The 21,356-nt window shown below is 43.1% G+C and overlaps 1 protein-coding gene across 1 annotated transcript in view; it reads left to right on the plus strand.

Moving 5' to 3' along the window:
• Positions 1 to 16,474, plus strand: part of Trub1 (TruB pseudouridine synthase family member 1) — a 49,996-nt gene extending 33,522 nt beyond the window's left edge. The window contains exons 4-8 of the mRNA XM_036173743.1: positions 1,195 to 1,276; positions 10,445 to 10,517; positions 11,794 to 11,933; positions 15,352 to 15,408; positions 16,084 to 16,474. Of these exons, the coding sequence (XP_036029636.1) occupies positions 1,195 to 1,276; positions 10,445 to 10,517; positions 11,794 to 11,933; positions 15,352 to 15,408; positions 16,084 to 16,343 (612 nt within the window). The 3' untranslated portion in view covers positions 16,344 to 16,474. The remainder of the gene's footprint in view (positions 1 to 1,194; positions 1,277 to 10,444; positions 10,518 to 11,793; positions 11,934 to 15,351; positions 15,409 to 16,083) is intronic.
• Positions 16,475 to 21,356: the final 4,882 nt, after the last annotated feature.

Raw genomic sequence — 21,356 nt, forward strand, 5'->3', positions numbered from 1 at the left:
GATTTCTATCTCTGAAATGCTAGGATTAAAGGCGTGTGCTATCACTGGGTATCCTCATGTTTAGTATTGTGGCTGTCCTGCTCTCTGACCCCAGATAAATTTATTAGGGTGCACAATATTGTGGGGAACACAATACCACCACATGAGTGCATGGTGCAGGTAGACCAGAGAAGGGGCCCCGGACTAGAGAGTTGGCCCAGACCTCCAGCTGAGCTGTCTTAATTCCGTGAGAGCTAATGTCCTATATGGATAGTGATCAATCTACAACCATTTCCCTTCACACAGCTCTAGTATCAGCTGTCTTCATTGAGAACACACTGCTGGCCAAGGGTGCCTCTGTTGTACTTGGTGTTCTAGTCTGGTGTTAGCCAGAGGTTTCCAAGATTTAGCTTTTATTTAAGGGTGTGATATATTTACCAAGACAGGTGTTAGTATTTATGGAATAGGACCAGATCATTTGACTTGAAATCATTTTCATTGCATGTCTGGTAAAATGATTGATTCTTGTGAGGCCGTGTTATGGTTTATTGTATCATTCTTTCCGTTAATGGGCATTTAATGCTCCCACTCTGCAGACTGCAGGTTCCAGGGCCTCTGTAGCTACTAAAGTGCATGGGTCTTAGACTCCTACTCAAACACAGTGCAATGTATGTGTGCAACCCAGTCCTTCCTCTCACACTTCTAAGTGTCTCTAGGCTTGTAGCACACAGCACCTCCTACAGAGGAAATGCTGTGTCAGCAGTTGTTATACTGGATTATTTAGGGAATAATGACAAGTCTGTACATAATCATACACATCCTTTTTATTTTTAGAATATTTTTAATCTATGGTTGATTGAATGTGTAGATGTGGAATTCATGACGCTGAAAACCAACTATGTTTGCAATTTCCTTAAAAACCAGTGTGCCCAGTATAAAAATAGTTTTAGAAGTTTGCAATAAGAGTGTACATATACGCCATAAAACCATTTTAGTGGGTTTTGTTTTTCTCTTGTTGGGTGGTGTGGGGAGTTTGTGTTTCTGGGCTTACAAATGCTTCCCACACAACAGAAACAAACCAACAGGGCAATTTCAGTGTGTTATTTTTGCCTTTACTTTGTTTCAGGTTGGTAGTGTTAGTAAAGTTCTCTTGTTAGAAGGCACAGCTAACAGTCCTGAATTACTCATGGCCGCCTTTCTCACTTCCTTCTTTAGAGGTATATTGCCATTGGAGAGCTGGGAAAAGCCACCGACACTCTAGATGCTACCGGGAAGGTAACAGATGAGAAGCCTTACGGTATGGAGCCTCTAATGCCGTTTTCCTCTGCATTTAAAGAAAGTTTGTGTGATTACAAAATGCAGAACTTAAGTAGCATGTGGTGGCATCCACTGGTAATCCCAGCACTTGGGAGGTGGAGGCAGGAGGATTGCAAGTTCCAGACCAGCCAGGCTAGTGAGAATCTGCCCCGAAAGAACAGTCACAGCAGAATTACAAACAAATGTTGCTTGATATTTTCACATCTCAGAGTACATTTCTCTAGCTTAAGCAAATTGGAAATTGCTCATCACATCACAGCTTATTTGCTGTAAGTTTTATAGAGACTTTATAGGTGTTTTTCCCCATAAGTGTTCGTAATGTTCAGAATTATTTGTATTTATAGCTGGAATTTAGGATGTTTTTCCTCATGAATGAGTAACAAAGCAGTTAGTATCCTGTTGTATTTGACCTGTGTCATGCCTCTAATTTTTTTTTTCAAATGGACTTCCCAGCTGTTGAAATGAATGCATCTGGGTTAGTCCTGCAGAAGTCATCATGTGCCCATGTTTTGGAGTGAAAAGATCCAACAGGAGAGAGCTAATTCTTTGAAGTAGTGGGGACTCCCCAGGGCCCACTGTACTTTGTCTGCTATTCTTTTCCCTGCTTTAAGAAAGGGGAGATAAGTGAACTGGTCTCCTAGCAACTCACATGCACAGGAGCTATTTATAATGCAGCCTTGCAGTACTGTCATTGTTATGTCATGATTGTGATTATTCGTAGGCATTCTGGTCTTTCCCCGTGTGTGACTCTTCCTGATTTGACTGCAGACACTGTAGTGTCTGCTTCCCTGGGCCTCTGTGTTGATTGCCCTTACTGCATATTCCATATTAGGACAGTAGCAAGAACGACCTTTTCTTGTTCCTAATGGCTTCACTTGCCCTGCTAACGTCTCTGCGCCCTAGTACCTCACTCAGTTAATCAAGCAGTATAATGAAAATTAAGACCACTGATTTATTTCCACAGCTTAGATATTGAAGTATCTGTGAAATTATTATTGGAATTGGTGAATACTGGCAGTTCAACTAAATACCAATATTTAGTTGAAGCCCAGCTATAACTTTCAGCTCGTGGGTTTTTAAGGTGTAAGAGGCCTGAGACAAGAGGTGGAACAGACTTTCTGAGTATGCCAGGGATGCTGGCGACAGTGACACACAGATAAGTCACCCTGCTCTGCCCTTGGCTCTGTTGGCCAAGCGTCCACAGGGACGGGACGAGGGCAGTGTGGAGGGAGCACAGCAGAGGACCGACTCTACTCCCTGTCCTAACCTGTGCTCTGAGCATCTCTTAAGCTCTGTTTGTCATCTGCCAAATAATGATTCAGCTTCATGCTGTTGCTAACAGGTGACAGGGCACCACACAGACACCTCGTCATCATCAGCATCCAGTAGTAGCTGAGGCAGAACTGGAGGTAACTTGGGCCAGGTGCTAGTGGTAGAGCCAGAGACAACTTTAGTTAGAAGGGACTAGTGAGTTAAAGGGACGCAGCCTGGTGATTAACTGGATGGGGACAGTTGTGACCTAGGATTTGAGGTTACAGAAATACTTAGAGGATGCTGCCATTTATTGAGTGGAAGATTGGGGAATGCTTTCTTCCTGGCCATAAGCATTTTGGAATCTTAACATTTTCTGCATTGTATTTGTTAATTCGTAACTTTGTTTATGCTGAAGAAAGCTTAGGGCTAGAGAGATGGCTCCATGGGTGAAGCCAGCTCCTTGGGTATGAATGCCTGAGTTCCCATCCCCAGGACCCAGGTAGGGCTGTGCCATCTCCTAGTGGGAAATGGAGGCAGAGACAGGAGAATCTCCAGATGTTACGGGCCAGCTAGTGTGGCAAGTGCAGCAGCAGGCATGGTGGCCGGTGTGGACTTGAAGTTGTCAGATCAGAGGACAGCTTCAGCTGTCTACTCGGTCCTGTACCATGAGTGTATTTCCTCAATTTACATCCTAGTAAATTCCCTAACACTCCTTAAGCAGACTCCTGTGGATTTCTCTCAGTCGGTAGAGCATGAGACTCTTAATCTCAGGGTTGTGGGTTCATGCCCCACATTGGACACCAGTAAAGTGAGAAATCCTCTGATCTGACCGGGAGTGAATACACCTGGCAATTCATTCGGTCACACCAGGAAGCAGGGAGAAGGGACCTTGTGACCCCTCTCCCTTTCCTTTTAAGAGGTCATGTACAACAGCAAGAAACATCACCTCCTTCAGCCTATAGCCCAAGGTTATGGGTGGAGCAAATCCCACTATACAGGTTAGTTGATTGTGTGAGCCTTCCTGTGTTGTCCTTGACCCCTCTGGCTCCTATACTATTTTTTCCTCCTCCTCCCTCCCCTCACTGAAAAATTCCCGGGCTCCACCTAATTAATGTTTGGATGTGGGTCTCTGACCTGCCTCCATCAGTTGCTGGATGGCACCTCTCTGGGGACAACTGGGTCAGGCACCAGTCTGGTCACAGGAGACCAGTTCAGGCTACTTGTCCACTATTGCTAGGCGTCTAAGCTGGAGTCCTCCCTGTAGACTCCTGGGAGATTCCTTTGTGCCAGGCTTCTACCTGACCCCTAAATGCCCCCCTAACAGTCTCCCTCAGCACTCTTCCCCTCCGTCCCAACACGATACTCATGTTCCCATCCCCACCTGCCCTCAGTCCACTCATACAGACTCTTCTGTTTCCCCTTTCCAGGAGATATGGGTGTCCCCCATAAACTCTCTTTGTTACTTAGTCTCTCTGGGTCTGTGGATTGTTGCATAGTTATCCTTTATTTTATAGCTAATATCCACTTACTAGTAAGTACATACCAGGTTTGTCTTTCTGGGTCTGGGTTACCTCACTCAGGATGATTTTTTTTCTAGTTCCATCCATTTGCCTTCAAATTTCCTGGTGTCTTTGTTTTTAACAGCTGAGTAATACTCCATTGTATAACTGTACCACATTTTCTTTATCCATTCCTTGGTTGAGGGACATCTAGGTTGTTTCCAGGTTCTGGCTATTACAAATAAAGCTGATGTGAACATAGTTTAGCAAGTGTCCTTTACCTTATAGAAACTTTTCAGTTTCATGAGGTCCTATTTGTTAATTGTCAGTCTTAGTGCCTGTGCTGTTGGTGTTCTGTTCCGGAAGTGGTCTCCTGTGCCAATGCATTCCAGATTATCTCCCACTTTCTCTGTTGGGTTCAGTGTACCTGAATTTATGTTGAGGTCTTTGATATACTTGAACTTGAGTTTTGTGCAGGGTGTAAATATGGATCTGTTTGCATTGTTCTACATACTGACATCCAGTTAGACCAACACCATTTATTGAAGATGCTTTCCTTTTTCCATTGTATAATTTTTGCTTCTTTGTCGAAAATCAGGTGTCCAGAGGTGACACACACAATGTTTTAAGCAAGAAATATTTTTCTATATTCTAGAAATTTTTATTGCTTTGCCTCTGACAGTACATGTCCAATCCATCATTTTCCCTTCCTGGATGTCCAATTGGCCTGGTGCTTTCTCCATAATTCTGCATGTCACAAATCAAGTGCCTTAGCAGGCATGGGGGTTTGTCTGGAATCTGCATCGTCAGCTCAGTAAGTTGGTCCATCCTTGTCTCAACACTAAAGGATCTGTTATCTTAGAGGAAAAATACACCTCCCCACTTTTTATTATAGACTCCCCCCTTAAAAATAGCTATTTTATGAAAGGAATTCATCTTTTTCTTTATTTCCTTGCTGAAATTGGTTTCCTTTTAAATCGTGAACAGAAAGTGAATTTTGGGAGGGGTTGTGGGCTGTCTCGATCATGTGCAGGTAACCATGGCTGCCCTGGGTTCATGAGTGGGATATTCATGTCTTGTCCAGAACACAGCCTTAACAAAGTTTTTCTCTGATTTTTTTCTCCATATTCTTTTCTCCATATTCAAATGTTAAATTAATTGCACATTTCTGGAGTTGAGTTAACTTGGTCAGCATGTATTATAGATTCATGGTAGACTTCATAGGTGAATATTTAGTTTGGGCTTTTGCATCTGTATTTGTGAGTGAGTGCCCCTGTGGTTTTGTTTGTTTGTTTGTTTTTGTTTTTTGTTTTTTGGTTTTTTTTGTTTGTTTGTTTTGTCCCCTGCCCCCAACTTCACCCTCTCAGGGTTCTGGTGGGGCCGAAGAATTATGTTGATGTAAGAAAGATGTTACTGTTTTTAAATGTTGTTTTATCTTGGTGGTGCTAGAGAGAGAGCCCAGTCCTTCACTGTGGCCCTGCCTCTGGGCTGTGCCTTTGGCCATGTTTATCTTGTCTCTTAATAGCCTTTCTTTTTTCTGGAAGAATTTGTGTCCAGTTGAAATAACTTCTTTTTCTAATATTTGGTAGTACTTACTGGTAACATCTCTGGGATGTTCTTTTATAAGGAAGGTTTCAAATTACGAATTTTTGAACTCTAGGCAGAAGCACATTTTGAGATGTTTGTCTTTTTCGCCTCTTCTCAGACCATAGTCCTTACTCCCTGCTCTGTAACGGCCAGAAACAGGGGTGAGTGAGGACGGGGTGATTTAGCAGCTGCCATGGCAGCAGGACCGTCCCGCAGTGGCTTACTGTGGTAGAATATTACGCTAACTGTCATTGTGTGTTCACTCTGGATTCAGGTCAGTAGCAAGCACCGTGGTGCATGCATGGAAGGAAGGATTGATGCATTGGGAGCAAGCGAGTAGTGGACTGCACAGCTTGTTCATGTCTGTAGTGATTGTGTGTGTGTGTGTGTGTGTGTGTGTGTGTGTGTGTGTGTGTGTGTTGCTGCAGATTGAACTCAGGACCCTTTTCCATGTTAGGCCGCTGCTTTCCCCCTGAGCTACAAGCCCAGCCTAGAGAATGACCTTTTAAAATGCAGGTCAGATGAACGCTGTCGTGTTGGTGGCTCCTAAGAATGAAGTATCCGGGTCCCTTACACCTGTGCTGCACCTCTCTTTTTGGGGTTCATCCCTGGGTGTCCCTGGGGTGGAGAACTTTATCTGCATCTTTAGATCTTGTGGTAGCATTGTTAAATCATGGGGCAGCTATCTGATGGGACTAAGACCAGGCTTTAGACACAGCAGTGTTTCACTTCATACCCATGTGCCACAGCTTGACTTTTGTTATGAGATCCCCTGCTCTGGAGGCTTTCTGTGTGGTTGTCCTAACATTGCACAAATGATTGGCCTGGTGACTTTTAAATGCCCTTCACCCTGGAGATCTATTACGCTGAGCAAATTAGATTTCAGCAAGAACGTCTTGAGTGCCATCTTAATAGTGTGTGATCACAGAAGAAAAACTGTCTTTGTCTTCAAAGCGCAGGATTTTGTTGGTGAGTTAGTAGCTCAGCATGCTGTTGAAAATGGCCAGAATGAACAGCACACACACACAGATGCCTAAGCTATAAAGTCAAAGGGAGATGATTCAACAGAAGTGTAATGAGATGGAGCATGTCTCAGTAGTGTGTGTGTGTGTGTGTGTGTGTGTACATCATCTGTGTGTGTGTACATCCTTGTGAATGTATATGTGTGTGTGTGTGTGTGTGTGTGTGTGTGTGTGTGTGTGTGTGTATCCATGAAAGAAAGCCACTGAACCAGGACAAAGGAGAGCATGTTCACAGGAAAGGAATGTCAGAGAAGAGCCGAACCTAGCAGGAGTAGAGAGCTCTCTTGTTTTGAACTACCTGGCTAAGTTAATGCACTGTAGCAGTTTTACCAACTATGGCATTCCTGTCTGCAAGGCCAGCCTGGTGGTAGCATGGGCCACCTACGTTTGGCAAGCTCGGAATAGAATAACTAAAGTGCCAACTGTAATTATTTAATGTCACAGTAGAGAACTGTGGTGGGCGTGGCTGCTGTCTGAAATCTGTGGTGGGTGGGGCTGCTGTCTGTAATCTGCGGGGGTGGAGGGGGGGCGCCAGGGAGGAGTGGGGGGACATCTGAGATCTGTAGGGGCGGGGCTGCCATCTGAGATCTGGGTGGGCATTGGAGGCTGCTGCAGAAAATATGGGGTTGCTGTCCAGTGGCTGAGCCTCGAAGATTCCAGTTTTGTTTGTGTTTAGCTTACAAGGTCACAGTGAGGCTAAGACTGTCTTGCTGAGTGTACACTGATGTCCCTTAAGTTTTATCATGGTATTGGAACAATTCAGAGCACAATAATTTTTGTCTAATATTTTTCAAATAAAATCAAATGCACATTTACCAAAAAAGTTTAAATTTGCTACAAAATAATAAAAGCATTGACAGTAGTCTAAATGAGTTATAGAATATTTCCAAGGCATGGTTTGTTCTTGATCATCTGCAGGTATGAAAACCCAAATACTGAATTTGAGCTAGTATAAGACTGTGTCCTTCTGGATGCACCACAAAGAGCCTGAATACATGACTGACATGTGAAAAGCTTTATATATAAGTCTGTAGTAGAAGTTTCTCGGTCCCAACTAACTCCATGGTTGGATGAATCTCTCCACTCACGCTCTTGCAGCTAGTTATAAAATAACCACTCAGAGGCTTAATTACAAACTACATGGCCTATGTCTCAGGCTTCTTGCTAGGTGGCTCATTCATCTTAAATAACCTTTGTCTGTTATCTGTATGTTGCCACATGGCCATGGCATTACTGGTCTGCTGGCATCTTGTTCCTTCAGCAGCTGGATCATTTCAGCCAGCAGCAGCCTTGAAGCCTTTCTCGGTGCAGAACTCAGAGGAAACTGCAACAGAAGTGTTCTGAAATGTTGGGACCATCTGTTTCCATTGGTGTCTGGTCCCCTTATCCTAAAAATATATACATTTTTAAAGGTAACATATATCTCAGCATTAATACAAGTACAGACTGTGCATTATACACAAGTCAGCCAAAGACAATTTCTTGTTATGTGTTTGAACAGGTAAAATATACATCATGTGTCGTGCATCTCTTTCAGGTTTATGTTTTTATGTTTGTAGTCAGGATTTCAGGGGGTCTTCCTCAATCATATCTTTTTATCTTTAATTTTGAATGAATCCATAGCCCCTCATTTCCTATGGAAATAAAAGCATAACCTCCCTGTCAAAGTGGCATACCTTTTGACTTAAGTTTTAGAGTCAAGACTTTTTTAAAACATGTGGGTTGGTTTAATCCAGAAGTTTTAGAATCAAATGTCTTATAGCAGTCAAAAATTTTAAAGACAACACAGTGATACACATAATCCAGATGTTATGTGCACTATCCATCCTCATGTGGCTCATTGTTAAGCTTCAAAGACTCTCTGTTTGGAAGTTTGTCTTCTTGGCAAAAAATGGCTTGCTGAGCAAAGAACTGCCCTTGTCTCAACTGCTGTCAATATGCATGCTGTCCTTTGTGGACGAGCAGGACACAAGGAAAAGTAACTGCTGAACCTTGTCAAGACAGAGTAAGACAGTCTTTCAAAATTCCTGCTTCTGAAAATGGTCTGTCAGATATTCTAGGCCTGTAGCCAAAAATGGATGCCCTAACAGTGCTGAGAAACATCAGGTGACTGTCCAGGCTGCCAGCTATCTCTGTCTATTCTCGCAATTTTTGGAAGTTGCTTGCTTACACTTCCTGTTTGGGGTTGAAGACTAGATTGTTTTATCCTCTCATATCTTAGCTAAGAACATTTTAGGTACTAAAGTTAGATTCTTCAGGATAGGACAGCTATTGGAGTAATCTCAGTAGCTTGCCATTTACCTATGATCTGGACATTTAGCATGTCTTTCTTGTTTGCTGTTGTTCTTGTTGGTTGTAGTTCCATTTTTGTTTATGTTATTACCCTTTGTTTCTCCTGAACAATACTTGCTTGCTTGATAACTGTTTTGTTATATATAATTTTACTATGATAAAGTTAAAACCTTCCTTTTTGATTAGACAGAAAGGGGGAATTGCTGTATGTCTTTCTGTACACTATGAATATGTGTGGCTCTCATTGGCTAATAAATAAAGCTGCATTGGCCTATGGCAGGATGGAGCAGGAGGGAGATCCAAGAGACATGAGAGAGAAGAAAGGTGGGGTCAAGGCAGATGCTGCAGGCCACAGCCAGGAGAAGCAAGATGTGAGAGAGCAGGTAATGCTCAAAACCACGTGACAAAACAGGTTACTAGGAAAGGGTTTAGTTACGATGTAAGAGCTAGCTAGCAAGAAGCCTGAGCCTTAGACCATACAGTTTGCAATTAATGCAAGCCTCTATGTGTTTACTCAAGACTGAGAAGCTGGGAGACCAGGTGGGACACAGGAAAACTTCCGCCTACATAAGTTGGTACAAATTTTCTAAAATCTGCCTTTTAAAATGCTCAGTAAGCATGCCAAAGTTCTTGCTGTGTGTATTCCTTTTCTCTACTGGCTTGCTTTTGAGCTGAGAGTGGTCATTTAAAAGTGGAGAAAGTCCCAGGCAGAGAAGGATCAGGGAGACAGATCAGTAGTTCAGATTGGAGACAGAGTTGAAAGTGTGTGTATGAAATTATTCCATAGCATAGGATGGTTTAAATTCTAGCAAGTGAGACTTAAGGTACAGCTGTGCCCACTGTCCTCTATACTGTAACAGATACTCAGACATCGGACTTAGAGAAACGAGGCACAGAAGTGTGGGCACTCCCTGTCTGCCCTTGATCACTCAGTGTTGATTACTATAGGACCATGTCTGTAGCTAATTTCATATCTTCCTTGGATTTTCTAAAGGTGCCATTAGAATCTCCCAATACATATATGATGCATCATTTTTAGGTGAGGAATAACTGGGGTAGGGTAGGACTTGAACTAAGGGAAATTAAGTTTCTATGAAGAATAGCATAAAATTCTCTTTGCTTTTCATCTCATTAATATGCATTTTATTCTTTTCAACAAGGTGGCATTTGGCCTACAAGACATAGATTGCAATTAAATGATGTTTGATTTTTTTCTCTTAGTTGTTTGTATAGGTGTTTTGCCTGTACATATGTCTGTACACCACTGTGTACCTGGTGCCCTCTGAGGCCAGAAGAGGGCACCGGATTCACTGGGATTAGAATCACAGAGATGTGAACTGCCGTGTGGGTGTTAGGAGCTGAACTAGCAACTGAGCCACCTCTCCAACCCCTGTAATTTGTATTTTATTGAAAAATCATAATAATGACTTTTCAGAGCTACTGGGGCTATTGATTTTATGGCTATGTCATCTTTTCTTGGTTTGTTTTTGGCAGATAAGATAACACAGGAAGATATTGAAGGCATTCTGCAGAAGTTTACTGGGAATATAATGCAAGTACCCCCACTGTAAGTTCAGTTATTAAATTTATTTAATTTTGTCAACTATAGGTTAACATCAATAATTAGAATAAAGTGGGTTTTTCTTTTGTTCTGTTTTAATTTGGACATTGTAAATAATCAAAAAGATGGACAGATTCAGCCTGGATGCAAAGCTTTGATCCCGAGACAGAAGAGCATTCAGATCTGTGCTGGATGTTAGCACAGCCTGGCCTATGTGCGTCCTGTCTCACTGACTCTTCAAGTTCTGTCTGTAGATAACAGGGCAGTAACAGAGTCCAGGGATGTCACTTTCCCTGAAATTAAGTGACAGGACTGTGTTAAAGCAACATACCTGTAATTCAGAGTTGCAGTGTGTGCTGCGTACCTGCCTCCAAATCTGTACAGCATACCCAACAGATAAAAGCTGTGTTTGTAAAAAATGTGGGTATAAATGCCTCACCACTTGTCTTGGTGCAATAGGGTGCCTATAATAAACACCACAGACTCGGGAGCTGCTTCCCATGGTCCTGGAGGTTCTGTCCAGGCTGAGGCGCTGGCAGATGGTTTTGCTGGGGAAAGCTGCCTTCTCATAGATGCTGCCCTGGTGCAGCGTCTGTCTGGGGCAACAACCACTTCCTTGAGGGTTTTGGTTTGTGACCTGGTCACCCTCCAAGGCCCCTCCTCCTAATGCCATCATCTTGGTACTTAGAATTTCAGCAGGTGACTGGGAGGGGAGTCGGTCAGACCACCGTACCACTTAGCCATAATTGTGTGCACATTACTAGGGTATATCTAGGATATTACTAGGAAGTTATGTTTTATTTGTGTTTAGAAATCTTGTTTTTGTTTTCTCCAAGAACATTTTTCTCAAATATAAAATTTGAAATTTTTAGGAAAAGCTGCATTGTTAGACTAAGTTAAATATATATGTTTTTTGTATGTGAACTTCTTTAGCATTTTCTGTGATTATCCATGGGTTTGTGGTGTCATGAGTTTTCACAACACAAAGCTAAGCTCTGTTTCCTGTGTGAGACATTTTTCAGGGAGAAGCTGCTTCTGAGCTGGGGGTTAGTGAAGGGAGCTGACAAGGTCATCTCCAGGAAAGCTAAAGAAGAAAATGGATGCTGCTCACTGTTTATATCTGTCTCAGAGATTCGTGGGGACTTCATCCCCAGGACAGTAGCAGACCAGGAGAAAAGACTGTTGAATTTTAGGAGGCTCTTCGGTGTAAGGAGCTGCCCGCCATCCTTCATCCCATGCCTCTGGGAACTACTCTCAACACCCATTCTCTCCTTACCACAAGCTATTCTGCACTGAAGAAGGATGGGCGAAGGCTTTCAGCGTTGATGAAGAGAGGTGAAGCGGTCGAGGCCAGACCTGCCAGGCCGGTGACTGTGTACAGCATCTCCCTCCTGAGATTCCAGCCACCGCTGTTCACTTTAGGTACGATGGAGAGGTTTGAAATCATCTGCCTTGCTCATACCTTTATTTTGTGTTTGGCTAATTTTACATAGTTAGAATGGATCCTTTTGGTCTTGGAATTTCATTGAATATAAGAAAAGTTATGGTTTGATTTCTTGAGTTAAATGTTAACTAACTCCGTAGCGGTTCAGAATACCTAACTAGGCTGGTTTTCAGATGTTTTGCTATCAATTTACTATAAATTTGGGAGTTGAATACTTTAGATCTCTTCAGAGAAGTAGGTAGAGGATGTGTGTTTTCAAGATTTTAGAGTTGGGGCCTAGAGAGATGGCTCAGTGGTGAAGAGCACTGGCTGTGTTTCCAGAGGACCCAGGTTTGATTCCCAGCACCCACATGAGAGCTCACAGCCTCCATAACTCAGTCTCAGTCGTTCCAAGAGTGCTGCTTCTCACCTCCTTGGGCACCAGGTGCACACGTGGTATACAGACACCTGTGCAGATAGATTCCCCATACATGTAACAATAAAAATACAAGTAAGTTAAAGTTTTTTTAGTTTTTATCTTACAGATACTTTTCCTTCCATTTTGACTCATACTTAATGCATTTCATTTTAGAGTAAACATTGATGTGCCCCTTTGAGACAGAGCATGTTTAGTTAGTTTTGGGATAAAAGGCTGTAAAAGTGAACTGGTTTCTATCCCGTTACTCTTTGTGACCTGCAGGTTAGTACCAATGATGGGAAAATATGGGAGAAATAAGTGAGACAAATGTCTTGTTGGACACCTGGTCACATTTTTAGTTCAGGTTGTCAATTTGAACATGTGACCCATATTTGAAGTCAATTTAAAAACCGAAGAAACACTTGTTTCTATAGTTTAAAAATTGTCTATGTAGTTTTTAGAATGTAGCTGTTAGTCCTTGGACTCCTTGAAATCAATCTAGCCCTTCATTTCACTGTAATTGTGATTAGAATCCCTTTCAGATGGCGTTTCCCAAAGCTGTTCCTTCCCTCACCTCACTGCTCCTCCTCACCTCACTGCTCCTCCTCACCTCACTGCTCCTCCTCACCTCACTGCTCCTCCTCACCTCACTGCTCCTCACCTCTCTGCTTCTCACCTCACTGCTCCTCCTCACCTCTCTGCTTCTCACCTCACTGCTCCTCCTCACCTCTCTGCTTCTCACCTCACTGCTCCTCCTCACCTCACTGCTCCTCACCTCTCTGCTTCTCACCTCACTGCTCCTCCTCACCTCTCTGCTTCTCACCTCACTGCTTCTCCTCACCTCACTGCTCCTCCTCACCTCACTGCTCCTCCTCACCTCACTGCTCCTCCTCACCTCACTGCTCCTCCTCACCTCACTGCTCCTCCTCACCTCACTGCTCCTCACCTCATTGCTTCTCCTCACCTCACTGCTCCTCCTCACCTCACTGCTCCTCCTCACCTCACTGCTCCTCCTCACCTCTCTGCTTCTCACCTCACCTCTCTGCTTCTCACCTCACTGCTCCTCCTCACCTCACTGCTCCTCCTCACCTCTCTGCTTCTCCTCACCTCACTGCTCCTCCTCACCTCTCTGCTTCTCCTCACCTCACTGCTCCTCCTCACCTCTCTGCTTCTCACCTCACTGCTCCTCCTCACCTCACTGCTCCTCCTCACCTCTCTGCTTCTCACCTCACTGCTCCTCCTCACCTCACTGCTCCTCACCTCTCTGCTTCTCACCTCACTGCTCCTCCTCACCTCACTGCTCCTCCTCACCTCACTGCTCCTCCTCACCTCTCTGCTTCTCACCTCACTGCTTCTCCTCACCTCTCTGCTTCTCCTCACCTCTCTGCTTCTCACCTCACTGCTTCTCCTCACCTCTCTGCTTCTCCTCACCTCTCTGCTTCTCACCTCTCTGCTTCTCACCTCTCTGCTTCTCACCTCACTGCTTCTCCTCACCTCTCTGCTTCTCACCTCACTGCTCCTCCTCACCTCACTGCTCCTCCTCACCTCACTGCTCCTCCTCACCTCACTGCTTCTCCTCACCTCACTGCTCCTCCTCACCTCACTGCTCCTCCTCACCTCACTGCTCCTCCTCACCTCACTGCTCCTCCTCACCTCACTGCTCCTCCTCACCTCACTGCTCCTCCTCACCTCACTGCTCCTCCTCACCTCACTGCTCCTCCTCACCTCACTGCTTCTCCTCACCTCTCTGCTTCTCCTCACCTCACTGCTCCTCCTCACCTCTCTGCTTCTCACCTCACTGCTTCTCCTCACCTCTCTGCTTCTCCTCACCTCACTGCTTCTCCTCACCTCACTGCCTCTCCTCACCTCACTGCTTCTCCTCACCTCACTGCTCCTCCTCACCTCACTGCTTCTCCTCACCCTCACTGCTTCTCCTGGCTCTCACTGCTTCTCCTTGGCTTTCTTACTCCACACATAGTAAGTTCCTGCAGAAGGTGGTACAGTTAAGGAAACAAGACTTTTGCTTACATTCCCTCATTCTAAATGACTTGACAAATAATGAAGGAAAAAAGGACTTACAGAGTGGTCCTTTCCGGTTGCTCCAAGAAAGTGCAGCCTCCTCTTTGGCAGCGCAGAGATGCCATGAGCGATCAGGATTTCCTGGCTGCCTGACTGTACTGACTGGAGTGTGAAGGGCGTGTGTGAGCAGCTGTCTTCTCAAGTGCCACTCAGAAATGTTGCCACAACCCAGGTTGATCCCGGTGCTCTGCTCCCTTCTTGTCTCAGTAACCCTGGTATTGAGCTGTAGAAAAAAATCAAAGCCTCCAGGTGCAGAGTTTGGATTAGTCCTTCGGAATCTCTTGGGCAGCCCCGCCAGGGCGTTGATGAGCCCCCTCCTGCAGGCCTTGGTTTCCACCCAGCATGGGAGGCGGTGCTGAATGCAACACTGTCAACTTTACTGCAGTGCATGGCTTTATCTCATTTTATGTTTTTTAGCACCCTAAGCATGGTTCTTTTCATTGCCAAAGGGATTTTTTGGTTGGTGTTTGGTTACATTTTTTCAAATGTTATAAAATCTGAAAATATTTTTAAAACCTACAGCTCATGATAGAAAAGCTGAGATTTCTGACCATTTCAAACATAATAAATGAACAAAGTATACAAATCTGAAAATGTTTTTTAGCATCTATAGCTCATGATAGCAAAGCTGGGATTTCTATTTAAAACCTATTAAATGAACAGGGCTGAGGTATGAACGTGATGTGGCTTGCCAGTTAATTTAAAATGTGTTCATGACTTTCTGCCTGCTCCACACTCTGACTTTTCAATCTCACAAACACATATGCCGCTGGATGAATAATTTATGGTTTAGCACATAAATATTTTATGGCTCAATTGTTTGCATAGTGCGTTTTTACATGTGTTGAAGAGCATCATTTTTATGTAAAGTGGATCTCTGAGGAGGTCAGCCTTTTACCATGTCCCTGCTAACATTTCAGATGTTGAATGCGGAGGAGGCTTTTACATCAGAAGCTTGGTCAGTGACATTGGCAGAGGTAAGCAGAAGGCTGAATTATGAATTATCATTTGGAGAGCAATGCTCCTTTTTGATGAGAAAGGGAATTTTCTGTTTTTCGTTTTCCTGAGTACTGGCTGAGGATTGGACTGTTGCTGCTTTTAGCTCAGATGCATTGTGGGTTTATAGTGTGCACTTACAAGCCCCAGCTGCTGCAGTGAGGTGCTGGAAATGGGGGTGGGCGGAAACAGACAGAGGAGCAGAAAATGAACACAGTGATAATGGATGAAAAAAACCAACATTTTTTTCAAGTAAAGAACATTTTAACTCAAAGTGGATGTCAGGAACAAAAAGATTTATCCGTCTAAAAACTATTTACATTGATACAAATCAATTTTTTTTTTTCTTAAGCTGGAAGCCACAATCTTACAAGCACCTGGAGAGTTCTGGTTCTGCCTCTCCTGTTCCCTGGTCACATGACACATTATCTTATATGCACAATAAGGGGAATAATTGCCTCTTGGGGTTGCTTCAAATGCCAAATGGTTTTGAAAAGCAGGTGTAAGTAAGTTTAAACCACTAAAGAGTCTTCCCTGCTTAAGCTCAGGCTCTGGACTCTTGCACTGGGCTAGTACCCGGAGACGTCTGAGTAGAGTTCTGATGTTTGAAAATTTGCAGGTGACTCACCTTCTGTTCTCACTTTTGGGTGCTGTAGAACTCTCTTCCTGTGCCAACGTGCTGGAGCTGATCCGCACCAAACAGGGGCCATTTACACTTGAAGAGCATGCCCTCCCTGAAGACAGGTGGACCATCGATGACATCGCACAGTCCCTGGAGCACTGCACATCTCTTCTGCCAGATGAGCTGGCATTTAAAAAATCAAGATCTGAGCAATCCAGTGACCAGGCTTTAAGCTATGAATATATAACTCTAAGAGAGGCAAAGAGTGAAGAGGATGCAATCAAGACACTTTGAGACCAGCCAGGGGGAAGGTTGTTTCCTGGTTGGTGTGCGCACCCGACCCAGGAGTGGTCATTTCTTTGCAAGTTGTCTTAATATCACTGAATGATGACTATGATTGGGTTCAGATAAATAAGCTTTCTGAATTTGGTCTTTCCTTAGTCCTTTTCATATGAAAAAGTAATTTTCTAGTCACGGGAAACAAGTAGCCCTGTTAGTGTCACAGAAACAAGTGGACCAAGTGTCACATTTGCTTTGTTTAAACTGCCAGGGGCTTCCACTGTTCTGAAATTCTTTGAGTGTATTTGAAGTGTTCAGTGTTGAACTGTCCTGTATGTCTGCAAAGCTCAGGGCTGTTGTGAAGCACTGTACTGATGGGCTGTGTTTCTTAGATCTTGAAACTGAATGCGTATTTCTAATGAATGCTTGCAAATGTATAAACCTCTGTCTGCTTCTACCACTGACAGGATGTGGTGGGTTAACATGTGGTCAGTCTTGTCTCCTGTCTAGGGCAGAACTGGCTCCTGTAGCTGTGTATTGTGGCAGCTGTTTCTGTGGTCGACCACATCACATCAAATAACTAAAAACATGAGTTTTAGGATATAAACTAAAGAATGTATCTTGGATTAAAATTCGGCCCTGCCTGCTCGTCGGTGTGTGTCTGTGTCTCTCCATGGAGCTGATCCCCATGACATGGTTTCTGTATTTACTTACTCCTTCAGGTGATACTGTGGTGTGGAGAGCACGGTCCAGCATCGCCAGCTCCTCTGTAACTCTCAAATGCTGGTTTCACGTAGCTTCAGGAAGCTCTCACCCCCTGTAATAGGATCTTGAGAATGTGATCACTTTTAAAAATAGCAAATTCCATGAGTGCCTAATTTTTTTGTTATGGGAATATTTATTTATTCATTTATTTGTGTGTTTTGGGTTCTTGGAGATAAGGTCACCTTAACTCAGGGTAGTGGAGCTGGAGAAGAGGCTCCATGGTTAGGACTCGGTTCCTTATCAGCATACCTCAGAGGTTAGATCCAAGCACTAACATCAGGTGCCTCCTACTACCCAAACCCAAAGCAACTCAACACCCACTTCTGTCCTTGTGGGCACCTGTGAACACACATGCCCCCATACACACACAGATGAAATAGTTACTTTAAAAGGTATATGGATTAACCCAGGATGGCCTCACTCACTGTACAGGGCTGCTCCTGTCTCTACTCCCAAGTGCAGTGACTACAGTAGCACACACTATCTCACGTAGGATACAATACATGTGCAGCTATGCCCACATGTAGAGACTACAGGCATACACCGCTATGTCACGTAGGGATGTAATATACTGTGCATCTATGACAACATTCAGATCTTCATTTCCTAAAGTATAGCTTCAAAAAGATTTACTAAACATTTCATAAAATACAAGTTTTATACTTTTTGGATTGCCATCCTTTTTAAAGGTTGTTGCCTTTAACTAAAAATATTTTAAATAAGTAGACTAATGGTCTTATTAGGGTTACTGTAATGTAAACCTAATATAAAAAGTTAGAAGCTTCTACAGAACATTCTCAGTATATTGGCAACATTTTTAATAAGAATGTTAAAACTAATTCTGGGCAGACAAGATGGCTCAGCAGGCAAAGAAAAGTACTTACCCCATACCTGATAAAAACTGAGCTTTGGTCCCGAGACAACCTATGTGATGGAGGGAGAGAACCACTCCAGCAAGTTGTCCACGTCCACTGTATAGCACGTGCACACTTATGCCCACCCCTGCACACATAAAAAATGAATAACAACTTTTTTAATTGAAAAACTAATTCTTAGTATAAGACAGAAAAATCAGGGTAAATTTATAAATTAGAAGTTTTGTAATTTTGAGCCAGTTGTCATGGTGCAACCTTTAATCCCAGCATTCAGGAGGCAGAGACAGGTGGATCTCCTCTGTAAATGCAAGGCCAGCCTGGGCTACAGAGTGAGTTCCAGGCTAGCCAGGATTATGGAGTGAGGCCCTGTAAGTCTGTAACTTTGCTCCTGTCTAGTTCTCTGTAATTTGTGGAAGTAAATGCGGCAGTAGATCCTGCCTGTTAGAACGGCACAGGCTGCCAATAATCTGTCTTCACCAACAGCTGAAGTCCGAATAGGCCACACATCTGAGGGATTTCTCTTCTCTTTTTCAATATAAACTTTACACATACACTCTTCTGATAGGAAAGAGTAGACTGTAAAAAGGCAGGTAAGTTCTAGAGGTGGTAGCCAGTTTTTCCTTTTGTTTGAAAGTGCTGAGGAAAATTGTACACGTTAGAAAAATTACTCATAATGTTCCCCATCCTAATGCAGCCATTTTAGATTTTATTTTCATATTGTATTTCCCTTTTTATTTACATAATCCAGGCACCTATGCTCTGATTGACTTTTCATGTGGTTTTTATCTGAGTGTGTTTAGTCTTGATGATGAACTCAGTCCTGTTGGTGCACACGTAAGTAAGTGCTTCTCAGTTTTCTTAGGATAGTTCTCTGAGTGTGGTTATTGTAGGTAGTGCAGTAAGAACAGTTCTGCGCTTCCCACATTTACAGTCTCACCATTTGGGATTTTATACATTGTTGCAAAAGTTTCTCTGCTTTTGTTTGATTTGTCTTTATACTCTGTTCATTTGTATAAATAAATGTCTGGATGGTTTCTTTATATGAGTGCATGAGTGATTTATAGTAAGTGCTTAGCAGAAGTATTTTCCATGACCTGTCTTAGTTTCTTTTCCAGGTCCTGTGATTAAGTGCCCTGACAAACGTGACCTAAAAAGGAAGCGCTTACTTTGGCTCCAGTTCAAGGGTGCAGCCCATCAGAGCAGGGAAGGCATGCTGCTCAGAGCCCCACCGTCAAGACTGTTCTGCCACAAATGCTGGTACTCACTGGCTTTCTCCATTTTACACAATCCAGGACTCCTGCCTGGGGAATGGCCCTGCACACTGCTAAGTTAACACAGGTCTCCTGCTTCAATTAGCCTGTCAAGATCATCCTCCCAGGCATGCCCAGGGCCCGTCTCCCAGGAGGCTCTGGAGCCAGCCAAGCTGGCGGCACCAAGAACAGGTGCCTTGCTTTTTAGACTTGGGTTTTGTTGCCTGTGTTTGCTGACTCATTTTCTTCATTTTTTCCCTCTGCCATCATCAGATGTGTGAATATGAGTGGTTAAAATATATTAAAATTTAAAATATTTTAACTTTCATGGGTAGCTGAAACCAAGACACAAACTCTGAAAAAGTTCAAGATTCATCCTTTGTTAAATTTTACTCAAAACATTGAAGAAATATATGTGACTTATGTGTCTTAGGCCTTAAGATACATGACATAATAAAACATTTTACTTGCAGACAAAAGGCAAGTAAGGGTTTTCTGAAGATACCCCAGCATGGAACATACCCAATCACCTCATTTTGATTCTTTAACCCTTACGTTTCTGAGAAATACTGTGTTCACCTGAAAATTGTTTAAAATAGTCATAGGATTTATTTTCTGACCTTGAGTCCACAAACATCAAAATATGGGAATTTGTTCTTTATAAACTCAAAATCGCGATTGGTAAGCAGGGTAAACTCACATTTCCCTGTGCTCACGGGATCTCCCATAATGAAGTAATTCATGGTTGCAGACTCACTGGGATCCCCCACCTAACAACAACTGGGACAGTTTATACTCCTCTGACTAGTTTGAAATCCATATCAAACATACAATGAACACTTAGAGGTTCAATTAGATGGTGAGTCATTCTGTTTCAAAGGAAGAAAGTAATTTACATCGTATCATGATCTGGATAATGGAAAAACATGATTCAAAAGCACTCTAAAGTGCCGTGAATTTATTAAGCAGAGGGAAACAACAGTGTGAAGTTTGGGCACTGAAATGATTCTAATAGCCATAAAATTTAGATAGAAGGACTGTCTTAGAGTGTTTGGTTCTTAAGGTGTGCGCAGTTCAGCTTGCCTTGCCCTCTGGTGAATACAGATGTTAAGCAGGAATCACTCGTCACTTAGATCAGCAATACCTTCATTTAGTAACATGTAAATTAAGTTCTTCAAATACTATGTTTTCAGATTGATGTTAAAAATGCTGAAGCCAGTCACAACGTTGTTAGGTATTGTTTTCTGTTTCAATTCTCTTAGAAAACGATGTAATAAGATTGTTTCTGTGTATACCATCTCTCAGCTCTTTGATGGATCATGTTATCTTTGAGGGACTCAGTTCACTCACCCTTGAGATGAAGGAGACCATCTGGCCTGTTTCTAGGACTGTCCACAGCCGAGTAGTGGGTTTTGTGTTCTCAGGAACTCGTTCCTCAGGAACTGAGAGTTTATGACATTTACTGATTCTGGGAGATTTTCACCCTTCATTTCTTTGCATAGTACATGTCTTCCGGTTATTAATCTTCTCGTATGCTCACATTTCCTTCTGGACATCTAACCCCTCTTTCATGGTTCCCATCCCTTCATCCCTTTGTGCTGAATCCTTAGTTTCCACAAATCTTTTTTCCAAATGCTTCCTTCTGCCATTTTTATTTATTACCAATTATTTACTTCAGTGACTGGTGTATTCTGTTTTATTTCTAAAACATCACAGTATATCATATATAATGTATTATTTAAAATCTGCCTCTCTTTTGTGTGGGTTGTGTGCCCCTCTCCATGGCACGAAGGATTGAACCCAGGACCTCATTCACATTTAGGCATTGTCTTACTTCACTCATCTCAAATTCTTACAGAGTATGTTCTAATACTGGTTTTTAAAATCTCCTAATTCTCAGCCAAGGCAGACTGTCCTCTGTGTTGCAAAGTGGGGTCCTGGGTTCATTCCAGGAATCTTTATTTGTGTGGACAGTGACTTGCTCCAGAGCATCCCTGCAGAGGCATGGAGATTAGCTCTGCCAGGTACACCAGAGGCACCACTGCTCCAAATGTGAAGTGTGTATGTGCCTGTAATAAAACTCCAGGTACACAGCGAAAGACAGAACTGAAGAGAGAAACAGGGAAGACTGTCAGAAC

This window comes from Onychomys torridus, chromosome 1, assembly GCF_903995425.1.
Source record: "Onychomys torridus chromosome 1, mOncTor1.1, whole genome shotgun sequence".
Taxonomy (NCBI): Eukaryota; Metazoa; Chordata; class Mammalia; order Rodentia; family Cricetidae; genus Onychomys; species Onychomys torridus.